At 42.2% G+C, this 24,928-nt stretch overlaps 2 protein-coding genes across 2 annotated transcripts in view; one reads left to right on the forward strand and one right to left on the reverse strand.

Annotated features, from left to right (window-relative positions):
* Positions 1–15,703, forward strand: part of lrpprc (leucine-rich pentatricopeptide repeat containing) — a 54,163-nt gene extending 38,460 nt beyond the window's left edge. Inside the window, exons 29-38 of the mRNA XM_070915877.1 lie at positions 178–301; positions 888–1,014; positions 4,024–4,112; positions 4,197–4,401; positions 6,166–6,293; positions 6,440–6,555; positions 10,758–10,832; positions 11,327–11,411; positions 12,684–12,826; positions 15,415–15,703. Coding sequence (XP_070771978.1) covers positions 178–301; positions 888–1,014; positions 4,024–4,112; positions 4,197–4,401; positions 6,166–6,293; positions 6,440–6,555; positions 10,758–10,832; positions 11,327–11,411; positions 12,684–12,826; positions 15,415–15,486 — 1,164 coding nt within the window. The 3' untranslated portion in view covers positions 15,487–15,703. The remainder of the gene's footprint in view (positions 1–177; positions 302–887; positions 1,015–4,023; positions 4,113–4,196; positions 4,402–6,165; positions 6,294–6,439; positions 6,556–10,757; positions 10,833–11,326; positions 11,412–12,683; positions 12,827–15,414) is intronic.
* Positions 15,704–17,898: 2,195 nt separating this feature from the next.
* On the reverse strand, positions 17,899–24,802 carry abcg8 (ATP-binding cassette, sub-family G (WHITE), member 8). Its single transcript, XM_070916325.1, has 13 exons — positions 24,758–24,802; positions 23,586–23,687; positions 23,328–23,475; positions 22,683–22,921; positions 22,285–22,417; positions 21,496–21,765; positions 21,115–21,274; positions 20,625–20,726; positions 20,004–20,203; positions 18,948–19,024; positions 18,472–18,739; positions 18,250–18,377; positions 17,899–18,036 (listed from the first exon to the last, which is right to left on the reverse strand). The coding sequence occupies exons 1-13, from the start codon at positions 24,800–24,802 to the stop codon at positions 17,899–17,901; spliced, it is 2,010 nt and encodes a 669-aa protein (XP_070772426.1).
* Between the last annotated feature and the right edge of the window lie 126 nt (positions 24,803–24,928).

A 24,928-nucleotide genomic window follows, 5' to 3' on the forward strand; every position in this document is an offset into this window, starting at 1 on the left:
GGCCCAGCATTATTGCACTGTCATACACACACACACACACACACACACACACACCAGCTCATTGCCAGCACACGCTTGAACGTGTACACAGGCTTGAATGCTGGATGTAGCTGTGTTTTGATGGAAACATCAGACTTGAGTTTTTTCACTGTTTTCCTCTGTGTGTGTCATTTACAGACCTGGTACGAACAAGCTGCCACCACACAGCAGGTCAAGACAGCAACAGCCCCCACCCCAGCTGAAAGTGGCACTGAATACCAGGTCCGTCTGATGACCCTCTGTAAGCGGGGCAAAGCCAAAGGTAAGCAGCAGGAGGTCCCACTGTTGTTGTCCTACAACTAAACGTATAAGAAGCTGGTTTGAAATACTCAAACCATGAGTGTGTGAAGTTTCCATTTGAAGCTGCAATAAGACATTTTTATGGGGCAGAAAGACTCCTCCAGCCCTGATATACTTATAGCTTATTAATTTTATTTTAGCAAACAAGAACAGCACAATCAGCAACATGACTCATCTGACTCCTTAATAGCTGCGTAGAGCTGCAGGAGCTGAGTGTTAGATCTCAGCAAGTACTATCAACACTTTCATGTCACACAGACTTAAATGATTCAGTGTCAATATAAAAGAAATATTGCTTGATGGAGCTTCAAACAGACTTCAAAGTACTCATTGACTGTTTGGAGTTACCTACTGCAAGTAGCACCACACGTCATATGAATTTTAGTGAAGTGAAATGAAGATATTAATATTGTATTTCACCACTGTAACTGTCTTTGTAAAAGTACTCTATTAATCCAATATATGACGATTATCTCAAATTCTTCTTGTCTTTATCCTGTCCATCCTCTGACTCTTCTTTTTCTCTTCTTCTCTCCTTCTTTCTCCAGAAGCCTATGGGATGCTGAAGGATGCAGATAAAAAGGGTGTGGCATTAGGCCCCGCCTCTTACGACCACCTGATCCGTGCCCTGTTGGCCGAGGGATCCATTGAGAATGCTATGGTAGTCAAGGACATGTAAGTGTCTTAACATCACTTTCTGCAACGACAAATGACATGTTTTGGTAAAAATGATACCGGGCATAAACAGTATCCATAAGTATGTTTGCACAGTTTCGACCCAGTGTAAAATATTTCTGGGGAAACATTTCTCTACATCTTTTTTTGCTTTGATTTCTAACAGTGTGTTCATTTTATCACATTTTTAGCTTTTTGTCCTGCAATCTAATTTGTGATAACCAGCTGCCTGTACCAGTTCTGTAGATCAGCTAAATACCAAGGACCCAATCCGTTTTTAGTGTCATTTGTTAGTTCAGATCATCATGAATTAAAAACAGGTAATGTTCATGGATATTGTGAAATATTCACCCTCAGGGAAGACCAATACCATTTATAAACACAACAAACACATGTAGTGTGGTTAATGCTCTGCTACTTTCCCTGTCTCCTCAGTCTGTGGCACTGGGTCACCTCAGGCTAAAACTGCATCTCCTCAACAGACACGAGGATTATAAACTGATTGTGTGCTAACACACTCAGCCCTGCTGGATATGAACAGTAGTTTTTAGTAAACCCCACAATACACACGCTCGAATGTACAGATTAATTTTGGTTTTCTGGGAAGCGGGTGACTTTGCGCAAAAACATCAATCTTCTTCCAATTAGTAATGTATCATGTGTTGTTGTGTTATGAGGGCCGTATCAGGGCTTGAGCCCGGAGACAAATGGATGGACAGACAGAGGTATTAGAGATCTGAGCTTAGCGCAGCGCTGATCTTCTCTGCTCTGTTTGTCTTTTTAGGTAATCTCCTCCTTTTCCTTTTTCTTTTATCTCCTTTTGTCCCTTTCTTTATATCACTTTCTCCCTGCAGAGGACAAACACAGAAGCAAAGTGTTCAAAAAAAACAGATAATAATATAATGACATGATACAAGAAAGAAGAGATGCAGTTACTAATTTGTAGGGAAGAAAAAAAAAACATCTATTACACTATCAGTCTTTTCCCTGTTTTCGGCTCTCTACATGGTTCACTCTCTTATGTTATGAGAAATAATCGTATCAATTTTAGACCCGTGTTTCAACAAGCATGAGGCAATACAAGTGATAACCCATCTCCAGCCTCTGTTTGAATTGGTTTATGGCATCCCTGCCTGGATAAAAGCTTCGTTTATCTGCACTCTAAATGAGAAGTGAAATGAGCTGAGAGGAGAGTCGGGGAAAGATGGAAATGGGGAGGAGAGGAAGAAGATAAAAGGACCTAAATAGGAAAGGAGGAGTGAACGAGGGGAGGAGGGCTAGATTTAATCACATACGAGGTTAATGAAGACGCTATAGGCATTAATTCTCTGTGCGTGTGGGGGTGTGTGTTTGTTTTTGGGTAATCTGTACAGAATTGAGCAGCGGGGTGCTTATGGCGAGATTAAGGGATTGGGAGGGAGTGATGATGATGAGAGTGAGAGAGAAGAAGAGGTTGGATGGATTCATTGGCTAAAGCACAATACCCCGAAAAGGAGAAGGCAAGAGAGAGCGGCAATGTGTGTGTGTGTGTGTGTGTGTTGGGAAAAGGTGAGTGAGAAACAGCCTCCCACCCGATAAGAATAATTCTGACCCCGCACCCCCACTGCTCGGACTCCGCGGCAATCTGTCGGCGACCCTGTTTCCGCTGCAATCTCCGCCGTGACCCTGTCACAGCGGCTGCCGGATGCTGCTTGGCCTGGTGTCGCCGTGGTGATAAGGATTGCCGGCCTGATGCTCAATTGAACGGGCGGATTAATCAGGTTGCAGGGGCTATAATAAGAAATTTAAAAAAAAAAAGAGACTGGAGGCAAGCTTGATTGAGGTTTTAGTGGCAAAGGAATGAAAAGGAGGAAAGCTGAAAAGAACAGCAAATAGACGGAGCGAGGGAGGGAAAGTCGGGAGGAGCGGGAGGAGCGGGCGGCAGCTACCGGAGGCCTCAATACTGCAGCGTTCAGCTTGTCCCATCCTCACCCTCCCACATAATACCACACGCAGATCTACAAACACACACGTGTAGCAGCTCAGCAGGAAGTAATCAACTGTTTGATGTCTGTATTATTTTCAGGGTCACAGCAGGCGCTTTACAAGAGGCTCAGACTTGCCGTCAATCACATTCGTTCCCATTGTCTTGTCTATCTTCTGTCTTTCAGCTCATGTTGTTTATCCACTCTGTCTCTGGAGTCTAATGCTTTTCTGAATATGATGCCTTATAATGGCCAAGTGCAGGATTCTAAGTCTAAAATGCCACAGAGATATTAACTCCGTCATCACAGATTATAAAGATTTTAATGGTAGAGTACTGTATCGGCTCTAAAGTCAGAAATAATGGACTTTCTAATAGCCGTGTACAATCCACCGTGGTAAGAAGTTACATGTTGCACCCAACACTCAGATATGGATGAAATCTTCTCTCATAGTATACATAATCTCATATCACAATATCGAGATTTAAATGAATTGTTTCATTTTTACTTCACACCATTGAAACAGCCCGTCCAACATTACACATGATAATAAGCTCACAGTAACAATGTTAACATGCTGATGTTTCGCAGGTATAATGTTTACCATGTTCACCATCTTAGTTTAGCGTGTTAGCATGCTAACATTTGCTGATTGGTACTAAACACAAAGTATAGCTGAGGCTTTTGGGAATACAAAAACAGTACATCATCACATCCTGTATATCCGGTGTTGCCTGCTCATTGATTTGCAGCATTGCCTACAATGTCCCAATACAACTAGAGATATTAAATTAATTGCCACCTCAGAATACACTGTTTGGCAAAATCTCTGACAAATGATCTCACAGTAAATGTGTTTATATTGGCCAACGTTACACCTGTTGTGAACTTGAGCCGTTATACTGTGGCTTATTTTGTCCTAGGGAGCACAAACTCGATCAACAACAGAAAGTTTAATTCTTTTTTCAACAGGTTGACGCAAATAAGAAGTGTATAGTTGAAAGGTGATACCAAACCAAGAAAATACTTTGTGTGTCTCTCTCAGTGCTGCCTCTCGTGTGCCGGGCTTCCAGCTGAGTGATAACGCCACCAGTTTGCTCATCGTCACTCTGAGCAAGAAAGGCCAGGCTAGAGGTGAGAAATGGACATGTATAGGTAATCACACACACACATTTTATACACACACATATTTCATACACTTCTTGCGCTCCTCCACAGATGCTCTTGAGAAGCTGAAGTCTATGCTGCGTGTGGATCAAGTGCCCTCGCAGCTTGCCATCACCAGACTGGTTCAGACCCTGGGTAGGGATGGCGACGTGGCGGGGATCCAGGAAGCGGAGTCACTGATGAAGAGCCTCGGCACGACCCTCAACCTGTCCAGCATGGTGTTTGCCAACAACACGGCCTTGGCACATATCAAGAGGTAAGACTGCTAAGCGTATGTGTGGTGATTTATTAATGGACTATTTTTGAGTTGAGAAGACTTAAAGCATGCGTAGGATTTGAAGGCGACTTTGGTATTTTCTCATTTTTCTACAAACAAAAACTTGGCAATCAGAGTAATATGAAAGATCCCATAATCTCAGGATTTTGGTCATGTATGAGTCACAGTTTAGACAAATGCAGCTTTCCAGATATTTCCCTGAAGTTGTCGTCATGTCACCATTTATCTCTAATCTTTGCACACTAATACCAACCACGTATTGTCAAATGGAGAACAGACAGACACCAAACAGAATAACAAACAACTACTGTAGATGAGCAGGGCTGCTTGTTGCATGAGCAAAACATTATATTATCAATTTCTGACGCAATTTGCCATCCAGTGTGAAGTCTTTTATACAATTTTCAAAATTCTGTTGTTCTTATTGTGCGGCACACAGAGAATAACAGTTAAATGCAATACCAGCAGCAGAGTGTGACAAGACCCAGGTTGACACACACTCAAAGTAAAAGCTTACAGGGCGAGTGGGGCGTCAAGTACAAAAGGAAACATGGGCGTAATAGGATTATTCATGGATTCCTTTTAATGTCATGAAAACACCCATCCTCCACTGCTGTTTTGTCGCTTCTCAAACAACAGAGAACAAAATATGAACCACATTGTGCATCAAACTTTCATTGCGCCACTTGCCGCATTAGCGCCGTCCCCCAGCTCGAGCGGCAGCGTCCCCATGCCAACTCGGAGGGACAGCAGGAAGTGAAGAATAGCAAGACAGTCTCACGCCCGATTGGCCATCGCAGCGCGGGCCTGTCAGCTTGAACCCTGACCTTTGGGAGCTGCGCTCTGAGCGGCTCTGACACGTGCGTCCCCGCTGTATCTGAGTCAAGCTGACTGGTTAAGAGCCGGGGCGGAAAAGCAAGCGGGCCCGGAAAGCGGAGCTCCACATTTAGAGGGGCCCCCCGCTGAATTATTCAGACGGTCCCAGTCGCAACAATCAGCGTAGATATGTTCCCCCACCTCTGGACACTCTCACATATACATACACAAAGAAGCACACACACCCTGTTTGTTAAATATTCATTACGACTGGTGACGGTGGGGAGGGAGCAGGGAGCGTGAAGTGTTAGCAGCGAGGCCGGGTTGCCAGATTGAGTTCTTTCAGATTTGCAGCGCTTTAGTGTGCAGGCTTTGTTTGGCTGTGGCAACCTCAGCAGAAAAACATTTCACAGTGTGAGTGTGTACGAGTGAGCGTCAGAGGAAGAATGAGTTTCTCTGCACTCATCAGGAGGTTATAAAGTACAAAAAATGAAACGAATATCATTTTAATATTAAATTACAGAAAATGTTCAAAGTTTTTATGGTCTTTGATCTGATATTTTATGCATATGTTCCTCCCCAAGCGGTCAAGTCATTCTTTGAAAGAGTCATGGTTTGGCTAATGGATTGTTTTTCTGCCAGCCCAGTATCCCCTAGGAATTACGGCCATATTGGACATTTTTGTCGACTTTCGAGAAACCTGCTTGCTTTCATATTAACCGTAACCCAATCTTTCCCTAACCTAAACCACACCATAGTTGGCGTGCATTGGCAGTGAATGTAATTCAGGGTTTTGCAGAATTTGCAGTTTGTTTCTCCTATTTTCTGTTTATCTGTTTGAAGATTAAACATGTACAGGTTATTGGGTAAACTGAACTAACCTTTTCCTCCTCTCACTCATCAATTCTCACCACCCACCATCTTCAGTGGTGATGTGGATTCAGCAGTGGAGGTGTTGGAAGCAGTCTACACTAGTCCAGACAGCACAAGCCCCAGTATGTCCTTCGTCTTCAGAAAGATCTTGGAAGATGACGATGACAAAGCCTTAGACAAGTGTAAGAAACACACACACACACACACAGTGCATACATGTATGTAGGCATACGTGGCTATATAACACCACAAGCAAAATGACTGATTTAGAATAGATGAGCATAAGAAAAGATGCCATCCAGTCTGAAATGTGCATGTTGTGTTGCAGTGAGTGCGATGGCCGAGCGGCTAGCCCACCATTTTGCCTGCTACAGACCAGCTTCAGACCTCTTCCTCCAGCTGCTGGATATGGACAAAGTCGAGGACGCCAAATTCATGCTGGCTGTGAGTATTTGTGTGTATTTGTGTGTGTGTGTGTGTGTGTGTGTGTGTGTGTGTGTGTGTGCGTGCGTGTGCGTGTGCGTGTAAGGTTTTCAGATGTATTTGGTTGTGGTCCACAGAGGCTGAGATGAGATACACTTTATTAATATTTGAGGGTAATTGACTAGCAGTCATGCAAATGCATAAAGATACATTACTCGCTCACTTCTCTTCATTACTACTTAAAGATGAAGTGAAGAAATCTGTGGTTTTCAGGTCATCACACATGCGTTTTCTTCTCTTGTGTAAAGAGGAGAGGAGGTGCTGTGAAAGAAACTGAGTGTTACAAGAGGAAAATAAATCTGAATTTGTGATTGTTTATTAACCCTCCCTCAAATGTAGTTTAGTGTAATTCTCAGTTTCAGACGGCCAAGTGCAGGTACTGCTCTTGTGCTGCTGGTTCGTGATTGTCAAGGTTGGAAGGGAAGCTAAATGTGCACTTTTAACTTTTTGTGACCACTTTGAATAAATTTTAGATCATCTGGTGCGCACTTCTCCATTTGAGTGTCTTGCACTTGGCTACATTATAAATTATTATACCAAAGTAATTAAAATCTGCAAAAGAAAATATATCAACAAGGGAACCGGTGATGAATTTAGTCCATCACAGCTCCCCGATGCATTCGTCCAGTTGTCAGACCCTAGTGGTGGCGGAGACGTTCCTCCTCCACAATTGTTGACTTATTTATCCAGCCTCACATTTCTGTCAGGAAATGCTTGGCCTCATTCCACCACAGAGTCTGGTGGTCTGACATTGGCCTCCTGCTACTTCACTTATTTAACACAGTTCATACATTACAGCTCAATGACTTTGCATTGAGCCTGGGGACATGAATATGTAGAAGAGACAGGAGGAAGGATGAGGAGGACGAGGTAGCGAAAGAGACTCTCAGAGAAAGAACAAAGATTGGGATGAAGACGCTGCTCTCCTCCCCCTCTCACTTGCTGAGTGATTAGTCACACATGCAACTGAATGACTGAGAGGGGAAGAACGCACTCTAATGAACACAGATGTATTACTTACCGCTCTCACTTACTACTCTTCATCACTTTTTAAACATGAACTAAAGGAATATCTGTCTGTTTCTCAGGTCACATTATGTTCTTGTCACACAATCTTAGCTGCTCTTATTTTCACCATGACATACATTTGTTTGTTCGGTTTGGACATATATTAAAATGATATTAAAATATTATAAATCGTAATTTAGCTGAAAAAATAGTAGATCTAATCAAAGTACCCTTTGAAGAAGGAGACAAAGCGCTACAAATGCATCCAAATCTGAATATGCAACCATTGGACAGTAAATTTACAGCATTATATTTAGAAATATTGTAATATAATGTAAAATTGCGAGTGTAGAAAGTGGGTACATGCCGTACTTCTTTGGTAAGACAAATCTAAAATGGGCTTTGTACTAAGGCCTGGCTTTTTATCTTTTATTTACCAAGTAGGTCAGTTACAGCAGCTCTTCTGGACCCGACTGGAAGCTGGAAGACACAGAGAGAAATAAGAAAACACTGTAGAGACACTCAGACATGGAGGCGACATGTGTCTGCTCTTCATTCCTCCCTGACATCTTGAGTGATTATCCCTCTCAATCTTTAAACAGGGATGTCTGACTAGCATGCATGTTAATGAACAGATACATTTCTCCCTACTCTCATCTTCATGACTATTTAAACCAAACTATGGATTACATGACTCTAAAGCTATAGTATGCTTCTTGCTTGATATGCATCTTTTGATGATTCCAAGATGGAAGAACAAGTTTCAAAATGTCTGTTATCAGGTTTCATTTCAGAAGATCGAGGGAGGAAGAGACTTAAACTTGATGTCTACTGTAGAGAAGCTTGGCAGTCCAAAAGTTTACAATTCCTGGTTGTACTATTTGCTTTGCACTTGTGGGCAAATGTATTTATGTAGCAGAGTAGCAAAGTGCTTTACAGGCATTTAAACTTTAAAAGGAATTGGAAGCAAACTTTAAAAGATTTCATTTAAAAAAACAGTGAACATGTATATACATTTGGAGGCAGTACTGATATAAAAAATGTAAATAAAGACGAACAAAACAAAAGCAATATGCGAAATGAAGAGGATTCTGCTTTCAAAGATGGTCAGAGTTAGTCAGCTAATCATTGGGATTTTTTGATTGCGGTCTTACTTGAACTGAAGATCATGAGTACTGAGCAAAGTTGTAAGTTGCTCTGGAAAAGAACATCTGCTAGCACTTGAAATATGAGAAACCCACTGATACAGAACTGTGAAAGATTTAAATAGTCATCTAAAACATGGGTAACAAGAAAACAAAAATCCAGGAACAAACGTTCATGGTGTTAGGAAGTAAAACTACAAGCACATCTCACTGCAAAGACTATTCTAAAAATGTGTTCTCCCATGTGTTAAGTGTTAAGTTTCTGAGTTGAGACTCCACTGATGTGACCCAGGCTAAACTGGTGTGTGTGCTCCCTCATCCCGGCCTGTTTTCCTCCTCCTGACTCCCCCTTCGAAGCCGCTCTTCCAGGGTCACTGGAGGGTAGCAGCCCGACTCCTCCATCCCATCAGAAGTGAAGCAGGACCAAAAACTCTGAAAAGCTTTTAAGTAGGCGAGCAGACAATAATGGTGACGAGGCTATCGGGAGAGAAGGAGGTGAGGTCGGTGGGGAGCGAGAGGAGAGCGAGAGGGATGAAGTCAGTCATTAAGAAGTGAAACAGTGACCGAGGGAAGCGGTGAGGCAGCCGCTTTACGGACTCCTCTTCAACTGCTTACGTGCATGTGTGTGTTGGGCGGGGGGGGTTTAGGAAGAGGAGGAATCATTCCCTGGGTATCCAGAGCTTTTAGGCGGCATGTGTGAGGAGCAGGGGAGACGGTAGGCCCCATCGGTTGTGGCGTCGCCTTTGGGAGTGGTCGGTGTAGCGAGGGGAAGAAAAAAACAGAGGAGAGAGTGAGTGAGAGCACGGAGCAAAGTTGAGTGAAGTGGCACAGTGTTGGTCTAATTGCCTGATTGTACTAAAGCCATTCTGCCGCTTGCTGACTCTGAAAGAAGGCAGCTTGCTGGGTGTGTGTGTGTGTGTGTGTGTGTGTGTGTGTGTGTGTGTGTGTGTGTGTGCGTGTGCGTGTGCGTGTGCGCACGTGTGTGTGTGTGCATGTGTCGTCCTGTTAAAAGCCTCACAGGCCACTCACTTTTAATTCTGTACGAGGTGGAGAAGGAGTGAAACACGTTAGTTTACGACTGGCTAGTAATCGGACCTCATTGCTGCTCAGCCAGGAGAACACACTCACTCACTGAGAGCACAGCAACGTTAATGCATCTCTCGCGCACACACACACACACACACACACACACACAAACACACACAGTATATTGTACGTATGCTTGCATGTTTTCATCGTAAGCAGTCATGCACAGGTTCCTCATGCTGATATATATGTGGCGATATTTTATAAGCCGGTAGCTTATCACAGATATAGTATAGTGTGTATGTCGCTGAGTAACAAGAAATTGTTGTAGAGAAATGCCAAAAATGAGTTTGAGAGTGCCACCGTAACATACTTTGTCCACCAGAGAGCACTGACAGGTTGATATTTTTAGCTGTAAATGTCCAGTACAGTACATATTCTTGTGGCAATTCTTTAAAACACATTGTACATAAATTGTTTGATTAAAATACAGTATTGGTAGTATATTTCCACCAGCTTTGCTTAGCTGTTTGTTGACGACCATGGAGAGTCTTCCCACCACTTTTCAGGTGGAATGATGATCATAGCAAAAAGGAGAATTACATTAAATTTTAGATCTTTGTGTCTTTCTCATCTTCTTGTCTCTCAGTAGTTGTCTTAAAGCTTTATGGTCGTACAATGAACAGCGCGGGTTTAGGCTGTACTTACCTTTCAATGCAATATGGCCTTCAATGTGACTAAGTGATGATAATTATGCTTTCTGGTGTGAACAGTGCTGTACATTTAAATTCATAAAGAAAGGAGTAGTTATTAAATCCATAATTAACCTTTAACCTGAGTGTGGGTGTGTTGGAGCGCATGTGTTCATGTACTGTACGTACGTGAAGAGCACAGGTTGGAGAGTTTTCCTGGCTGACCTCTCCCCTCTTGTTATCTCTCACACATTTCCTTTGTCTCTTTCTTGTCCCTCTTGTCTTGCTGTAGCGCTGTAACGCCGTGGCTGAACAGAAGGAGGTGCTGTTGTCCTACTTGTCTCGAAAGGCTCGGAGTCCTGGACAGGTAAAACCACACATGAGGATTCTTCTTTAGGATCTACATTTTTTAAAATAATTACATTTTTTTTTACAACATGAGCACTATTTGCTTACTATTTAACATGATTTCTGTCAGTAATGAGATTTTTGTAATCTGGGAAGGCAGCATGGCGATGTTCCTAGGTCTCAATGATTATTTTGGTTAGTACAAAGTTATCGTAACTGATAGAAACGATGGTCAAAACTATGTAGTAATAAACCAGAATAATCCTTCATCTGCCTGTTTTAAAGTTTTAACTACAATGATACTGCAGTTATTGTGCATATTAAACTGTAGTGTCTAAACTTTAACGTTAAGTCTCTGGGTGGGTGTTTCCCATGGCAACAATTAACTACTGTTACTGCTACTTCAGAAAACAATTCATGTTGTATTTGCAATTATTGGCACGTTCAAATTAGATTCAAAAGCCACACACACAGATATTGTTCTCGTATGTAAATGAATGTTTGTGTACACAGGTGGGCAAGATCAAGGCCCTGCTGAGCCTGATTCCAGACTTCGTTGAGAAGGAGGTGCTTCACGCATACCTGATGAAATCTCATGGTAAGACACACACACACACACACACACACACACACACACACACACTTGTACAAGGCCTACATGGGTCTTATGGAGCAGCTAGCGGTGCAGTGGGCGGCTCGCTGGCCTGTGGCTAAGTCAACATTAGCGGACGCATTAACAATGCATCAGGTCAAGGAGTGTGTGTGTGTGTGTGTGTGTAGGCAGACATTCAGGGGTTAGAAGAACACATGTCCTCTAATGACTTAGCTGTCCTGGCTAGCCTAGCGTGCTAATCGCAACACGGTCCACCACTCAACTTTTCTTTTTTTTTCTCCTCTCTCCATCACCTACTTGCCCTCTCTACCTTTTTACTCCTGTCTGTCTTTTCTTGTCCTCAATGTTTTTTTGTCCTCTCCTCTTTTCTCGTACCTACGTCCTCTCCTCTCCTCACGTCCTCCCCTTCACTTCACCTCCTCACCCTCCCCTCCCCTCACCCTCCCCTCTCCCCTCTTTCGTACCTTGTCACACCAGAGATGAACAGACATGACTATTTAATTAGCATTAGCTAGCTGGTCGGTCAAGGCGGCCATAGGGGACACAATTAGCAATGCTCTGCTCGCCTCTGTTCTCTGCCCCGTCTGTGTACTTTTTCTTTTTTCTCTTTGAGGGCTTTTCTTTTCCCTTGTCTCTTTAACTTGCTCTTTTCTCTCTCTTTTTTTGACAGTGGTGACCTTACTTACCTTACTTTTGTCTCTTTTGATACACACAACCACACATTCGTGCTGTTTCAGATTTACAGACTCTCACACCAACATAGTTTCACCCATCATTTCAGCTTTCTCTATGCTATCTAGCAGAGAGAAAGTTCCTGGTTTCAGCTTTATATCTTTGTAATAATCTGATATATAAATGTGGATAAATGTGTTTTGCTGCCCAGGGCTTATGTGGTGTTTCTTGCAAATTGCTTTATTTTTACAAGTGAAATTGAGTCCTTTCAAAGCAGTGAAACTCAAATTTAGGCAAAAAATTAAAAGGGGAAAAAAAGTGCCAGGGATTATTTTTTTGCGTTATCCTGGCAAAGGCACATACAAAGATTGGATAAGTATGCATGTGCATTTAAGATATCAGTTCTTGGCACCAATCAACTCACGATAGATCAAGGTGGAAAATGAAATTATCCCACCACCAATACATATGATGCATACTTTTCTCTCTTACACACACTGAAAGTAGACATTTAGAAAAAAATATCAAATAAGATGTTGTGTTTTTTCCCTCATGTGCTGACTTTTTCTCTCTCTCGTCTGGCAGTTCTGGATAAGGACTTACCGTCAGCCAAGGCTCTGCATGAGCAGATGCAGAAGGAGGGGACAGTCGTAGACGAGCTGTCGCTCAAGCGGCTGGCTGGGCTTTACCACGATGCAGGAGAGACGGTGCCCTTCCCTGAGCCCCCTGTGAGTCTCACACACACGCACGCACACACACTCTCAAAGGAGACACTCTACATAATCACTCAGCATTTAAGGATGTTGGACAGAATGTATTTGAATGTACTGTTATGGGGAAATGTTACGTTTTTAAACCACTCCTAAATGGTCTAAATTGTGTTTGTTGCAGCTCCAGTTGAAATCAATATCTTAATAATATTCTGATATGTCCAGTATTGAGAAATGTCGCAATATGGCAAATATTCAGTAATCTGAGCTCCACTGTTATAAATTACATTAGAAAAAAAAATCTTCACACTACAACAAAAACTTAAATAACTTTTTTTTTATTGGAATCAATAATTCAGACAATGGTAACATGTCATGATTTCACTGAAAGTCCATAAGCCATCGTTTTCACTTATCTCCCATCCCTACCTTATACTAGCACACAGTGGATTACACACACACACACACACTTACCTATCCATACTGATAGAACCATGCAGACGTGAACAACATATTATGAACTGATCTGTGTACAAATACACGCACACTTCGCAGCTCCTAACCGGTGCTGGCAGTTGTCCGGCTGGTGTCCTAATGCGTGCCATTGTGTGTGTGTGTGTGCTGTGGTCTGTGTGTGCCAGAGTAATCTGACAGAGCAGTCTGCCTGCTCAGGGTAGTTCAATATACACAGGCCTGCAGCTAGCCTCGTGTGTGTGTGTGTGTGTGTGTGTGTGTGTGTCAGAAACGATGACCCACGGTCACAGAGTACATATATTGTGTAAGCGAGATGGTGTCACTGCAATAGCCTCTCTCTTTTCTAGCTCCTAGTGTTTTTGAGCATTTCTGCACATTTTGTAAGTTGATGTAGCCCTATTTTTTGGCAGAGGACTCACACACTCATATAAACAGACACACACACACACACTCAGCCCCAGCACTTCAATGCGCTGTCCCCTTGAGGCAGGTGTAGAACAGAGCCCACCTCTTACCTTCGCATCACTCACCTGCAGTGCAAAGATAGAAGGAGAACGAGGGATGAAGGCAGTGGAGCTGCTGCATTATTCACAGAATGTCAGGATCGTTAAGTGATTGCTTGGTTTTATAAGCAAAGGAGAGCCGGAGGAGTTGCAAGGAGAGGGTAAGGTGAGTCGTCGGTGTATTCAGAAGTTTGTAGAAACGCACCTCTCCTCTCCATCTATACAGACGTCGCTGCTCCATTGATGAAAACATTGTCTCACAGCTGAATCGTACGAACAGTGGCGTGTACGAGTGATTTAAGAGAGAACTTTCTCTGAGATACGAGGAGTCCAAACCTGACGTACGAGTCGTGCTCAGATAGTCTGTCTTTCTTCATGATGGGAAAAGCACTTGAATTATAAGAATTTTCTCTTTAGAATTTACTGGCATGAGTATTTTGGCTGTAAAAGCAAACGCCTGCCTCAGTGTCTTTATGCTGACACTGAACATCACCTGTAGCCTAATGTTAGATGTTCTCTCGCCTCCCACTTTTAAATCAAAGGTGAACGTGAAAGATGTCTTTTTTTAGCATCTAACTTCACATCAATAAAGAGAGAATGGCTCTCTTTCTTTCTGTCACAGTTCGGCTCTGCGATGGCGGCTCTGACAACCATAATATTGACTACTGACACAGCTAAATGCCTGAAGCACCACAGTGTGAACTTCTCCCTTTTACACTTGATTAACATTTTTGTGAATGAGACTTGCCCACAAATGGAGCGGAACAGGTAGCTTTATATAGCAATTTGCGGGGTGGTGGCGGGGGTCGATTTATGCTAATCACATCTCACGAATGCTCACCTACTTGTGAACGGGGGACATTCATCAAGTTGAAACGAGCAATTTACGATTTAAGTAATTTTAAGTTTGTGCTGTAGTGAAGTGAGTTTGCTGAATTTGACTTGGAAAGCAAGATTTATAATAAGAATATGAAAATGTTCCCCATTAATCGGGGACTATTTCTTCAGTACAAAGTAGTTCCGATGTTCAGTGAGATTGTTAGTTGGATTATCATGGACGCTGTTTCTGGAAAGACATATGGCTGACAGAGGCCAAAACATCAGTCAGATATCGCTAAAGTTGGACAAATAAATCTCACAATCTAGTGAGAAAATATGTTTGTGTGATTAGGGTGAACCGCCGCTTTTCAAAGTGTTTTAAACCCCTGCCTGGATCTCTCCCTCTATAGTGAACTCGGCATTAATTACTACATTAGTAAGCAAACGTACAATGTAAGAAGCCGGCGTAATCTGCAGAAAAGCTCTCACCTTCTCCCCTCCAAAAAAACACCCACCACAACACTTTGTCTGGATCAAAACACTGATTAATTAGCCAGGAACAGACACAGAGAGCCCAAGTGTGTGTTTGGGGAGTGAGCTACAAATCCCTTATTTGTGTATTAATGGGGATTTAAAGATGAAACAGGACAACCTGGTTGGAGAGTGGAGACTATTTAGACAGACCCAGGAGGGCTCCACTGCTGCTTACTTTACTACACACACACACACACACACACCTTACAGCCTCGCTATTTCTGCTGCTTGTTTTGTATATGTTTGATGTTAAATCGTCTTTCTTTCTTTTTCCAGGAGTCCTTCAAGTTTTATGCAGACAAGCTGAAAGAGAGAGCTGCCAAAGCCCAGGCAGCAGTTGAGGAATAAAGATTCATCCTCCTCCTCTCGTCTTACCTCCATCCAAATCCCAGTTTTCTTCCTTTGTCTCTTTCTTTTTTTTTATATGAGTTGTTTGAGCTGAAATGTTGGGTGTTGTGTTATAGCTGTTGGATGTTACACTCTGTCCACTGCGCTATTAATAATGTTGATGATGAAGATGATGTTGAGAATGTACAGAAGTATTTATGCTAATAAATGATGTTAGGAATCCACATCCTGTGTCTGGGGTTTTTTTTTTTCAGGGCAGCAGTTAAAACACAAGTGAGAGCGCTAACTACATTAACAATGGCTCAGTTCCATTAAGGTGTCCCAGTGAGTCTGTGTGCACAACACCAGGGCCCTGAAACTCCTACGGTTATCATTGACACCTGTGCACTACACTCAAAGTATAGTGTATATACTGTACTAAATACATATATTAAATATATATACTGTTTATGCAGAGAGTACACAAGACACCAGCATACATCAACCCTAACTTTGAAATGTCACTTTTTTTTTTCCAAAGAATTAAGTTATTTTTTGTTTTCTGCTTTGTTACTGGAACTCTTTTGATAGTATATATTTTATTTGCAGAGCACTTTTTCAATGGTTTTTCCACCGTACCTTAGTGTGTTGTTGTGGAAGAATAAAAACAAACTTGGAAAGTGTTTTTTTTTTTCTTCGTATGCACGCTCACCTTACATATTCCAAACATTAGAATTAGTCTGTCGTATAGATTTGGGACACAGCTAATGTCTACTGTGAAAAAGTAAAGAAATTAAGTACACCTTTTTACAGTAGAAGCTCTTCTCTGAAAGCGTGTTTGTCAATAAAAACTTTTCATACAGAACAGATGCAAAGGTATCAACTTGATTTAGCATTGATTTTCATGAAAGACCGTCTCATGCAGTCCCCTGACCTGCATCTGCAGCCCTCCTCTGCTTGGATTTGAACTCTTCTTGGTCTTCAGTTCTGCCCTCCGATATTCCTGTTCGTGTAAAACGAGCTGTTTTTGACCCTGACCGAGGCCGGCCTTAGATAACACAACGCATGGTTGTGTGTTGGTTGACGTCAGGGGGTCAGGCCGGGCAGTGGAGCTTATTTGGGACACAAATTAAGACGCAGGAGAAGTAACACACTCATCTGTAACTTTTGTTATGAACCAGGGTTTGTTTTTGCAAGTTTGTACAAAATCCACAATTTTATTTTTGCCTTTTTTAATGCTGCTATGTAAAATAAAATAAAGTAGGTAAAATTGCATTGATAATTATGGGCTGCCCTTAGAGGAGCAGAGTTGAAAAAAAAAAAAGATTTTTAACTTTTTTTTAGCTTTTTAACTTATTATGGTGTTACATGCACTTGATATTCCCTTTATCATTTCACATAATTGCTGAAATAACAACCAGAATGTGAAGTATAATCTCTGAAAAGAATCACATTATCAATAACATTCATTGTTATGAAACCGCACTGCTGCAAGCGACGACACCATGTCACTGAATGACGAGGCCGAAGGAGAGCAGAGAGCATGACGGCAGAAATAAACACGCTCAAGTGGAGCAATTTGATTTAATACTTTACTAATTTGGACTCAAACCATGTCGGTAAAATATTTATCAGGCTTTTGCACCAGTGCAAAAACACACAGCTTACATAATCTTCAATCTATGAGGACACAAGTACAAGCTCTTTTTTTCTGAGTGTGACTTACTAAATCTCTACTAGGCTTTTTTTTTTCCAGTGCTCCCTATACTGGCACACACATTGTTAAGCTTAATAACCTTACATATACAAAAAAAGATAAAGCTGTAGAAAAAAAGAAGATTGAAAATGGAACAAGCAAAAGCTGCAGATGGATATCTGCCAAAGTGGCGCTCTAATCATTTGCTAAGATGGAGAAGAGAGGGAGAGGGGAAAAAAGCCTTCATTTTAACTTTGATGATACTGCAGTGCTCTGCTGCCATCCAGCAGCAGACAGCGGTACTGCCAACACAACTTTCTCTTCTTACCCAAATTCTAATTATTCCTAGATTTAAACTGTTAACTCCGTGTGCATGTTGAGAGGAATTGCTGCACTTTTAGGAATTATTTCATATATCAAGAAGGGTGACTTTTCATAGTGTAGTGAGGTGCCAGGTGGATTATTTCATGTGTTTCTACCATTAAAACGATTGCAGGAGTTTGTTGAAATTACAACACACACATCCCCTGAATTAAACACTTTTTCACTGTTAAACATCTTAACAAGAACAGCAGAATGTTGATGGAAAACATGCTCAGTGTCGAACCAGTCGAACTAGAACCCAACTTTCTTACACTACTGAAAAAAAAAAACTATTCCTAAAGTAAAACCTTCCTCTGATGTTATTTGTGATTTCACATTGTTTGGTCTGATTGTTGAAACTGGTCCGGATGTGTTCACCAGTCTTGACTGGACTTCTGCTTGATGAATTTTAGAGACAAGTAATAGAGTGCCATGAAGACCAGGCAGACTGCTAGCAGGACCAGATAGCATGAGTACAGAGGGTACTGGTTCATGTTCATGGCCTCCACCACCTGAAAGACAAATGGAGATGCAGGGTGGATGAGAAAGATGATGGTTTTCCGTGTACAGTACTTTGTTTTAATAGTTGTGTTCATTCACGTGCAATACCATCCTACTTTGAACTATGTTATAGTTTGCAACACTAATTCTAATAAAAGGAAAATGCCAGATGCCATTCAGAAAATGACCAATTTGACTGATTTGTGTGTTGTGTTTTAACTCACGTGTATGCCGTCAACACTGATGGTGATGTTACTGATGGTGACGGGGTACTTGTTGCCTCTGAACTGCACCTGCAGCATGCCCTCAAAACCCCAACGCATGAAGGAGGCGTGAGAGAACCACGAGGCCACTGGGGAGTCAAAAACACACACACACACAGGTATAAACATCACATCCAAGCTGTCCTCACACATTTTTAACTAATAAAGAATCCATATCCTCACCAAGCCACATATTCTCCAGGCTGATGACAAAACCTCCAGTCAAATAGAAGACGGTGAACAAGGCGTTGCCCATGAAGGCTGAGGTCTGCAGGGTGGGCAGCGAAGCAGCTACAAACAGAGCCATGGCTCTGCTGCAGTAAACCATCAGCCACACCAGCAGGAAGTTGAGCAGGAAACGCTCCGGAGCCTCGTTAAGCCCGGCCAGCCAATAGATGGGCAGGCCGTACACCAAGGTGAACACACAGTGCTCTGGTAACTCCCCCAGGACCTGAATGTGGAGAAAGCAGACATTCAAATATGCAGAACAAACACACACACATATTCATTGATGATCCTGGCTGGTGTATTTGCATGCAGACACATACAGTCCATCATATTTCCCCGTGCTTTCCAACACCACAGTACAGTACTGTGTGACTCCAGCTTGGAGCGAGACTGACCCCTGCTGGACATACGGTTTTATTACTGTGGTTTACCTTGGCGAAGAAGTAGGAGGTGACGGAGTACATGCCGTCCTCCAGCTCGTGGTACAGCATGGCTCTCTCTGTGTGACCTGCAGAGACCATTAGTCTGATTAGATACAGCGTTATAACCTCCAGTACCAGACTGTCTTAAACATTGTGGCTGATCTTCAGTTTGTTCTCTGCTTCCATATCAGTTCTATATCAGTGTTACAGTATTTAATTTTAATTTTATAACCTTTCTTGTCACTTGACCTTGACCTGACTTGAACTTGACTCTTGATGGCTTATCTCCGACAGATGTCTGATAACTGTTTGATTACTTTCATAACTTTGCCAAACTCTTCTGAACCATCTTATATCTGGCTAGTTTTCCTACAGTTTCCTCCATTTGATGCAACTTCAAACGCATTCAGTTATCTTTTAATGATCTCTGGTATTTTTCTCACACATTTTTCTTTCCTTTTGAGACAAATATTATCTAGAAAATGTGTGTATTTTTCTTCATGTGTTTGTCTGAACACAATATGTTACCATGCTTGTTATAATTGCTATGCTTGTGCATCAACTACAATGATACAAAATATTGAAATTGAACCAAATACTGTTACATAGAAAATGTGGTTTGCAAAACACAGGTGTAGACACTTGAGTGTAGAGACACTTCAGCTCTGCAATGGTCTCTCTTCCTCAATGAAAGTGAGATTTTTTTTTTCCAGTGTGGCGTTCACAAACACAACGTAATCTCATGTCAAGGTCACTCTCAGAGGTCACGGCCTGACAAGGTTGGATTTGTCACACAAACGATTTTATCCAAGGTGTCTGGTCAAGCACAATATTATTGTGGGTGGATACAAATGTTTGATCTGATGTATTTGACAGGCAAGATCAGTTTTTTCGTGACCACTAAATGACAGCAGGTTTGAACTTGTGATTTGATACTCTGTGTTTGTTGTTTTGCTGTCTTGAGTGAAGAGTTGTATGTGATTTGAATGTGAACTTCATGAACTACTTGACTGATTTGCAGACTGACTTTGACTCTCATCCTCCTAAACAGCTGTAATTACTCACATTTAGCTATGACGTCCAGCACTACAGCGAATGGGGTGAGAGCTCCGATCATGTAGAGGAGGGCCACTGTGTCCTGAATGGACAGACGCTCTTCTCCTGCCCCGTAGTAGAGACAACCGACCAGCAGTGACATGAGGAGGGCCTCGAAGCCGTGGACCAATAAGGTGACCAGGTCTCTGAAGTCATTATACATGTGACGCCTGAGGGAGAAGAACGGAGGGGAGGTCAGTGTTCACACGTGTCCCCCTTGAGTGCTGTAATACAGGAGTGCAGGTATCAGGGGGGAGATGGAAAGATTGTGAAGTAGCTCAGCGAATGCAAAATAAAACATTAAGATTAAGATTTTTTAAAAAATAAGAACACCATCCACCTGCTGCAATTGAGAGCTCGTGAAAACTAGTTTGCACTGAGCAGAGAAGTAGAAGTAAGGTGTTGGCTCATTTTATCAAACACCTTCGCTACTAGGCAAAGCAATTTAGGATATCAGGTCCTTTTATTATGAAAAACCAAAATAAATGTAAGATAAATCATTGAAAAGTACGTAAATGCAAAACTGACCAAACCTACTGAAAAAGAGAAAAGAGATCAAACCTGTAACACATCTGTGTGTGTTGTTCTTACCTGATGAGGATCGTAAACTGGTGTAGTCTGCCAGGACGTCTGGTTCTTTGCTTGGAAATAGTGATGACTTCCTCTCCCTTCACCCTGCTCAGCTGCTGAGGGCTGCAGGCAGGGAAACAGTGGGTTAGCACACTGGAACCATTGAAATTTAATTATTGAAATGAAAGGATGAATCTCTAGAAATGAATAATCCTAAATTTACTTTAAATGTTTTGAGTTTTGAGTCCACAGCTAAAACTTAAATTTTTTACGACGCCGTTACACCTTTAGATTAAGTTATGTCATTGTGAAATCAGGGAGAGGGGAGGTAATAAGAGAGAAGAATTATAGAAAAAAATAACTGTAGGACAAGATGAGCGAAAACAAGAGAAAAGTTGGGAAAAATTACCTGAATTCATAGATAGAAAAAGAAAAGAGGCCAAGCTTAAACACTCCCACACACACACACACACACACACACACACACACACACACACAAACACATGGCTACCTTTCAGTTTGTGTCTGTGCTGCGTCGGTCACAGCTGGTTTCCACATGTGATCGTCTGTGTCTCGGACCTTTTCCATGAACTGCTCAGACAGAACTGTGGCCCGCTGCAAACACTCGGCCTCTTGCTCTGGACTGCGCCGGTCTATACTGATCAGATCAACTGGACACACACACACACACACACACACACACACACACAACAACAAAATAAAAAGAGGAATGGGTCACATGCAGATGAAGACTGCAGTGCCAACAACGTTTTGACTTTTGGAAACTGCTTTGGTGTTACATTTCTTGGTCCTAAATTCCCTCAAAGTTGCCAGTGAGTGTGGGCGTGATAACATCTTTCTGTTGGGTGCTGGAAAAAGCACACACACTAACCATAGAAGTCAGAAGGGTTGCAGTATCGTGGGCAGGGGTATCCCAGGGCAGTGAAGTAAGGCACCATGTCACGAGCGGCGCCGCAGTAAACGGCTGAACCGGACGACAGCAGGACGACGAGGTCGAAGAGCTGGAAGATATCTGACCGAGGCTGGTGGACCGACAGCAGGACCAGGCGGTTCCCCCGGGCCAGGCGGGACAGTGTGATCACCAGGTTGTGGGCTGTGAAGCTGTCCAAACCTGACGTGGGCTCGTCCAGGATCAAAATACCTGAAACGCAAAAACAACAGTTCGATAATCCATAAAAAGACACGACTCTCTGTCAGCCGGCTTGCTTGAATTGTCCCCTTCTGTCTTGATGTGCTGATGGTTAGGTTGTTGTGTTGATGCAGAATGGATCAGGATATATGATATATAGGTTATATGAATAACCAACTGTTCTATTACAGGCCAGACAGAAATAAGAGGGTACCCTGAAATATTATCCACCCATCTAACAGTTAAAATGGAGAGGTACTGAAACATAGGGTTGGGTTGGAGAGGCTGTCTTTATGAAATACTGATGAACTATAAACCTGGGTGTTGAATATCAATTACACATCTGTTGTTTATTGATAGAATTGTTAGCTCAAGTGACTATTTTTACAGACAAATAACATTTAATGCCACTTGCCTGTAGTTCATGGACGTTTTGAAAAGGGCAAAAACATTTACAATGTCTGCTGACATTGAAAGCTGACATTTGGTGTTTTACAGCCAAAAGGAAGAATCCAAACTTTTCCCTCTCACCGGGGTTCCAGAGGAGTTGGACAGCTATACTGACTCTCCTCCTCTCTCCTCCAGAAACACCCCTCACGTAGTCGTTTCCCACCCTGGTCTGAGCGCACTGTCGCAGCCGCAGCTCTGCGATGACATCATCCACCTGTGACAGGAAACAGACAGTTTGTCACACATGTAATTTATAACATCTGTCTTTCATATTTTAGTGTTTCATCTTACTACACTGCCATCACATCTGGTCCAAATGAAGATTATATGCAGAATATGACATCTCAAGTATGTGGTCAGAGTTTGTATTACAAGAATAAGACCTTTTGTTTTGAAGACACAGCATGAGCTCATAATGTACGTTCTGTTCTTGTTTGGATACGGTTTGAGTCCTGTTTGTCTATTAGGCTTAATCTTACCCTCTGGTCCCTCTGAGCCTGTGTGAAGTGGGTGGGGAGCCTCAGTTTGGCAACAAAGATGAGAGTTTCGCGGACGGTGAGATGAGGGAGAAGGCGGTCGTCCTGGCGGACATGAGCGATGCTCTTCTTCACCAGCTGGGGCGTGTTGGGCTTCCCGTTGATCAGAACCTGACCGGACGTCATTGTGCCGCCCTCATCGCGACATGTTATTATGTCCAGCAAAGATGTTTTACCACAACCTGGGAGAAGATGATTACATATTTAAGGCATAATTGAAGTATAGAGGGGAAAAACCTTCTCACTACCAACAAAATTTCACTTTATGCAATTAACTTCAGCTTTTCTCAAGCAGTGAACATGATTTTTGGGACATTGATCAAAGTGTAGCAGATTTTTCTTTCTAGTTCATGCACCTAGGAGTCTAAAGAAAGATAGAGACAGTTTTTATTGTTTCTCTGTTCTGTAATATGTTTCATGTACCCCTCTGCAGTTCGAAATTGAGGGTTTGATTGTCAATGTGAACAATGCTGCTGACATGAGGTCCTCGGAAAGGCAGGTAGAACAAATTACATCATTCAAGAAGGCAATTACATTTATTACCATGATTAGAAACAGTAATACTTAAAAGCTGTGTGTGTGTGTCACCTGAGCTGCCAATGACGGCCAGCATCTGTCCGCTGCGGACTCGGAGGCTGAGCTTGTTGATGGCTGTCTGCTTGTTTCCTTTCATCTCCCACGGCAACTTGAACTCTGACAACCTCTCATACCAGGGGATCTGAGCCGCTGTGTCCACCTTGGAGGACACACATTTATACAATGAGAACATACAACATGCACATACACAGCACAGAGAGGTTAAAACAGTTAAAAGCTGAAGATGACTGCGTATGAGAGCAGAGTTACCTCATAGTGCAGGTTGTTGACCTCCAGCTCGTTGCACCCTCCACTGTAGGTGAAGTAGAGACTGCTGTCTTCTTCAGACGAGAACAACTTGGTGTCTTGATGCTGTTAAAGAGGAGTAGACAGGTCAATGAGTTTCACAGAGGCAAGGACTCATTAAACCTTTATTTGTATTCATATCAGTTCTAAAGGCAAAACTGCAATAAAATATGAGAAAGTGAAGAACAGTAAGAGTGATAAAACTCTTCTTATGAATAAGTTTCTGTCCAGAATTACAGATTTACAAGATGTATGAGGGAACCAGCTAGTGCTCCTGTACCAGACACTGTATAGAAAACCACAGATTGTAGTGTCGACAGCATTAAGCCATAAATGTGCTAATAAACTATGTGCATGCACAAGCATGTGAGCATGTTTCAGCTTGTGTGCATCTGTGTGTTTGGGAGTGTGTATTTGCAGGCATTCTGCTTGTGTGTCTGTACGTGCAAATAGTTGCCTGAGACCTTTTGTGGGTCCAGAGTCCATTTGAAAACAACCCTAATATTACCATTATGTAATCCTTAAATCTCTCCAATAAAAGTACAAACATGCGATTCTAAATGCGGCACATGCTAACACCGAATCTAGCATTTACGTAATATTGTATACACAGTCATGTAAAATTGCTGACACAGCTTCTAGTGACATGAACATCCAGTTTTCAGACCCTCCTGGTCAGACATTCAGTTTGTTGCTGTTCTAACCAGTTCTTGTGAGAACTTGTTCATATGAACTAAAAATAGGAGAGTATAACCTTATGAAACCATATGTCTTCAATGCTATTAAAGCAGACTTCAGATGGAACTGAAATAATTATAGTGCTGATATTTTTAGATAAACTGTCAAAAGTCAGTTTCAGGGCCCACTGGAAACACGAACATTACTAAAGGTCACCAAATATTTCTCAAGTATTTGCATTGTGGTAAAAACTGGAAAACAGAAATATAAACTAGAATACAAACTGCACATCAGTGCAGCAGTCAGAGAGAGGAGGTGGGGATGAGAGGAATCAACAGAAAGCTTAGACATGGTTTTGATTTAAGTATATGATATTAGCAGATATCAAGCAAATCCCTTTAAGAGAGCTAAAAGTGGTAGTGTGTTTGAATCTGTGTGATCCCATGTAACAGACTGACCTGTGAGGAGCCGTTTGTATGATTGAGGCCAGGGTCTGTGTCCATGATGACGCAAGTTGCTGGTTGACGACTGCAGGGTCAAGAGGTCAACGCTCCCCTTTTTCTTCTTCTGTCCGGTTCCTCTCTTTTTCTATCTAAGGGTATTGCTCTCCTGTTGTTCCCCTGTTCTCC

Source organism: Enoplosus armatus, chromosome 12 (genome assembly GCF_043641665.1).
Source record: "Enoplosus armatus isolate fEnoArm2 chromosome 12, fEnoArm2.hap1, whole genome shotgun sequence".
NCBI classification, from domain to species: Eukaryota; Metazoa; Chordata; class Actinopteri; order Centrarchiformes; family Enoplosidae; genus Enoplosus; species Enoplosus armatus.

What these genes read in the sequence shown, in the direction of transcription:
- abcg8 (XM_070916325.1), bottom strand. Translation starts at nt 24,802, where the DNA reads ATGGACACAGACCCTGGCCTCAATCATACAAACGGCTCCTCACAG. An exon ending in GCACAGACACAAACTGAAAG is followed by an intron (nt 20,727 to 21,114) that starts GTAGCCATGTGT and finishes CCCTGCCTGCAG; the next exon opens with CCCTCAGCAGCTGAGCAGGG. An exon ending in CCTGGAGAATATGTGGCTTG is followed by an intron (nt 18,378 to 18,471) that starts GTGAGGATATGG and finishes TTGACTCCCCAG; the next exon opens with TGGCCTCGTGGTTCTCTCAC.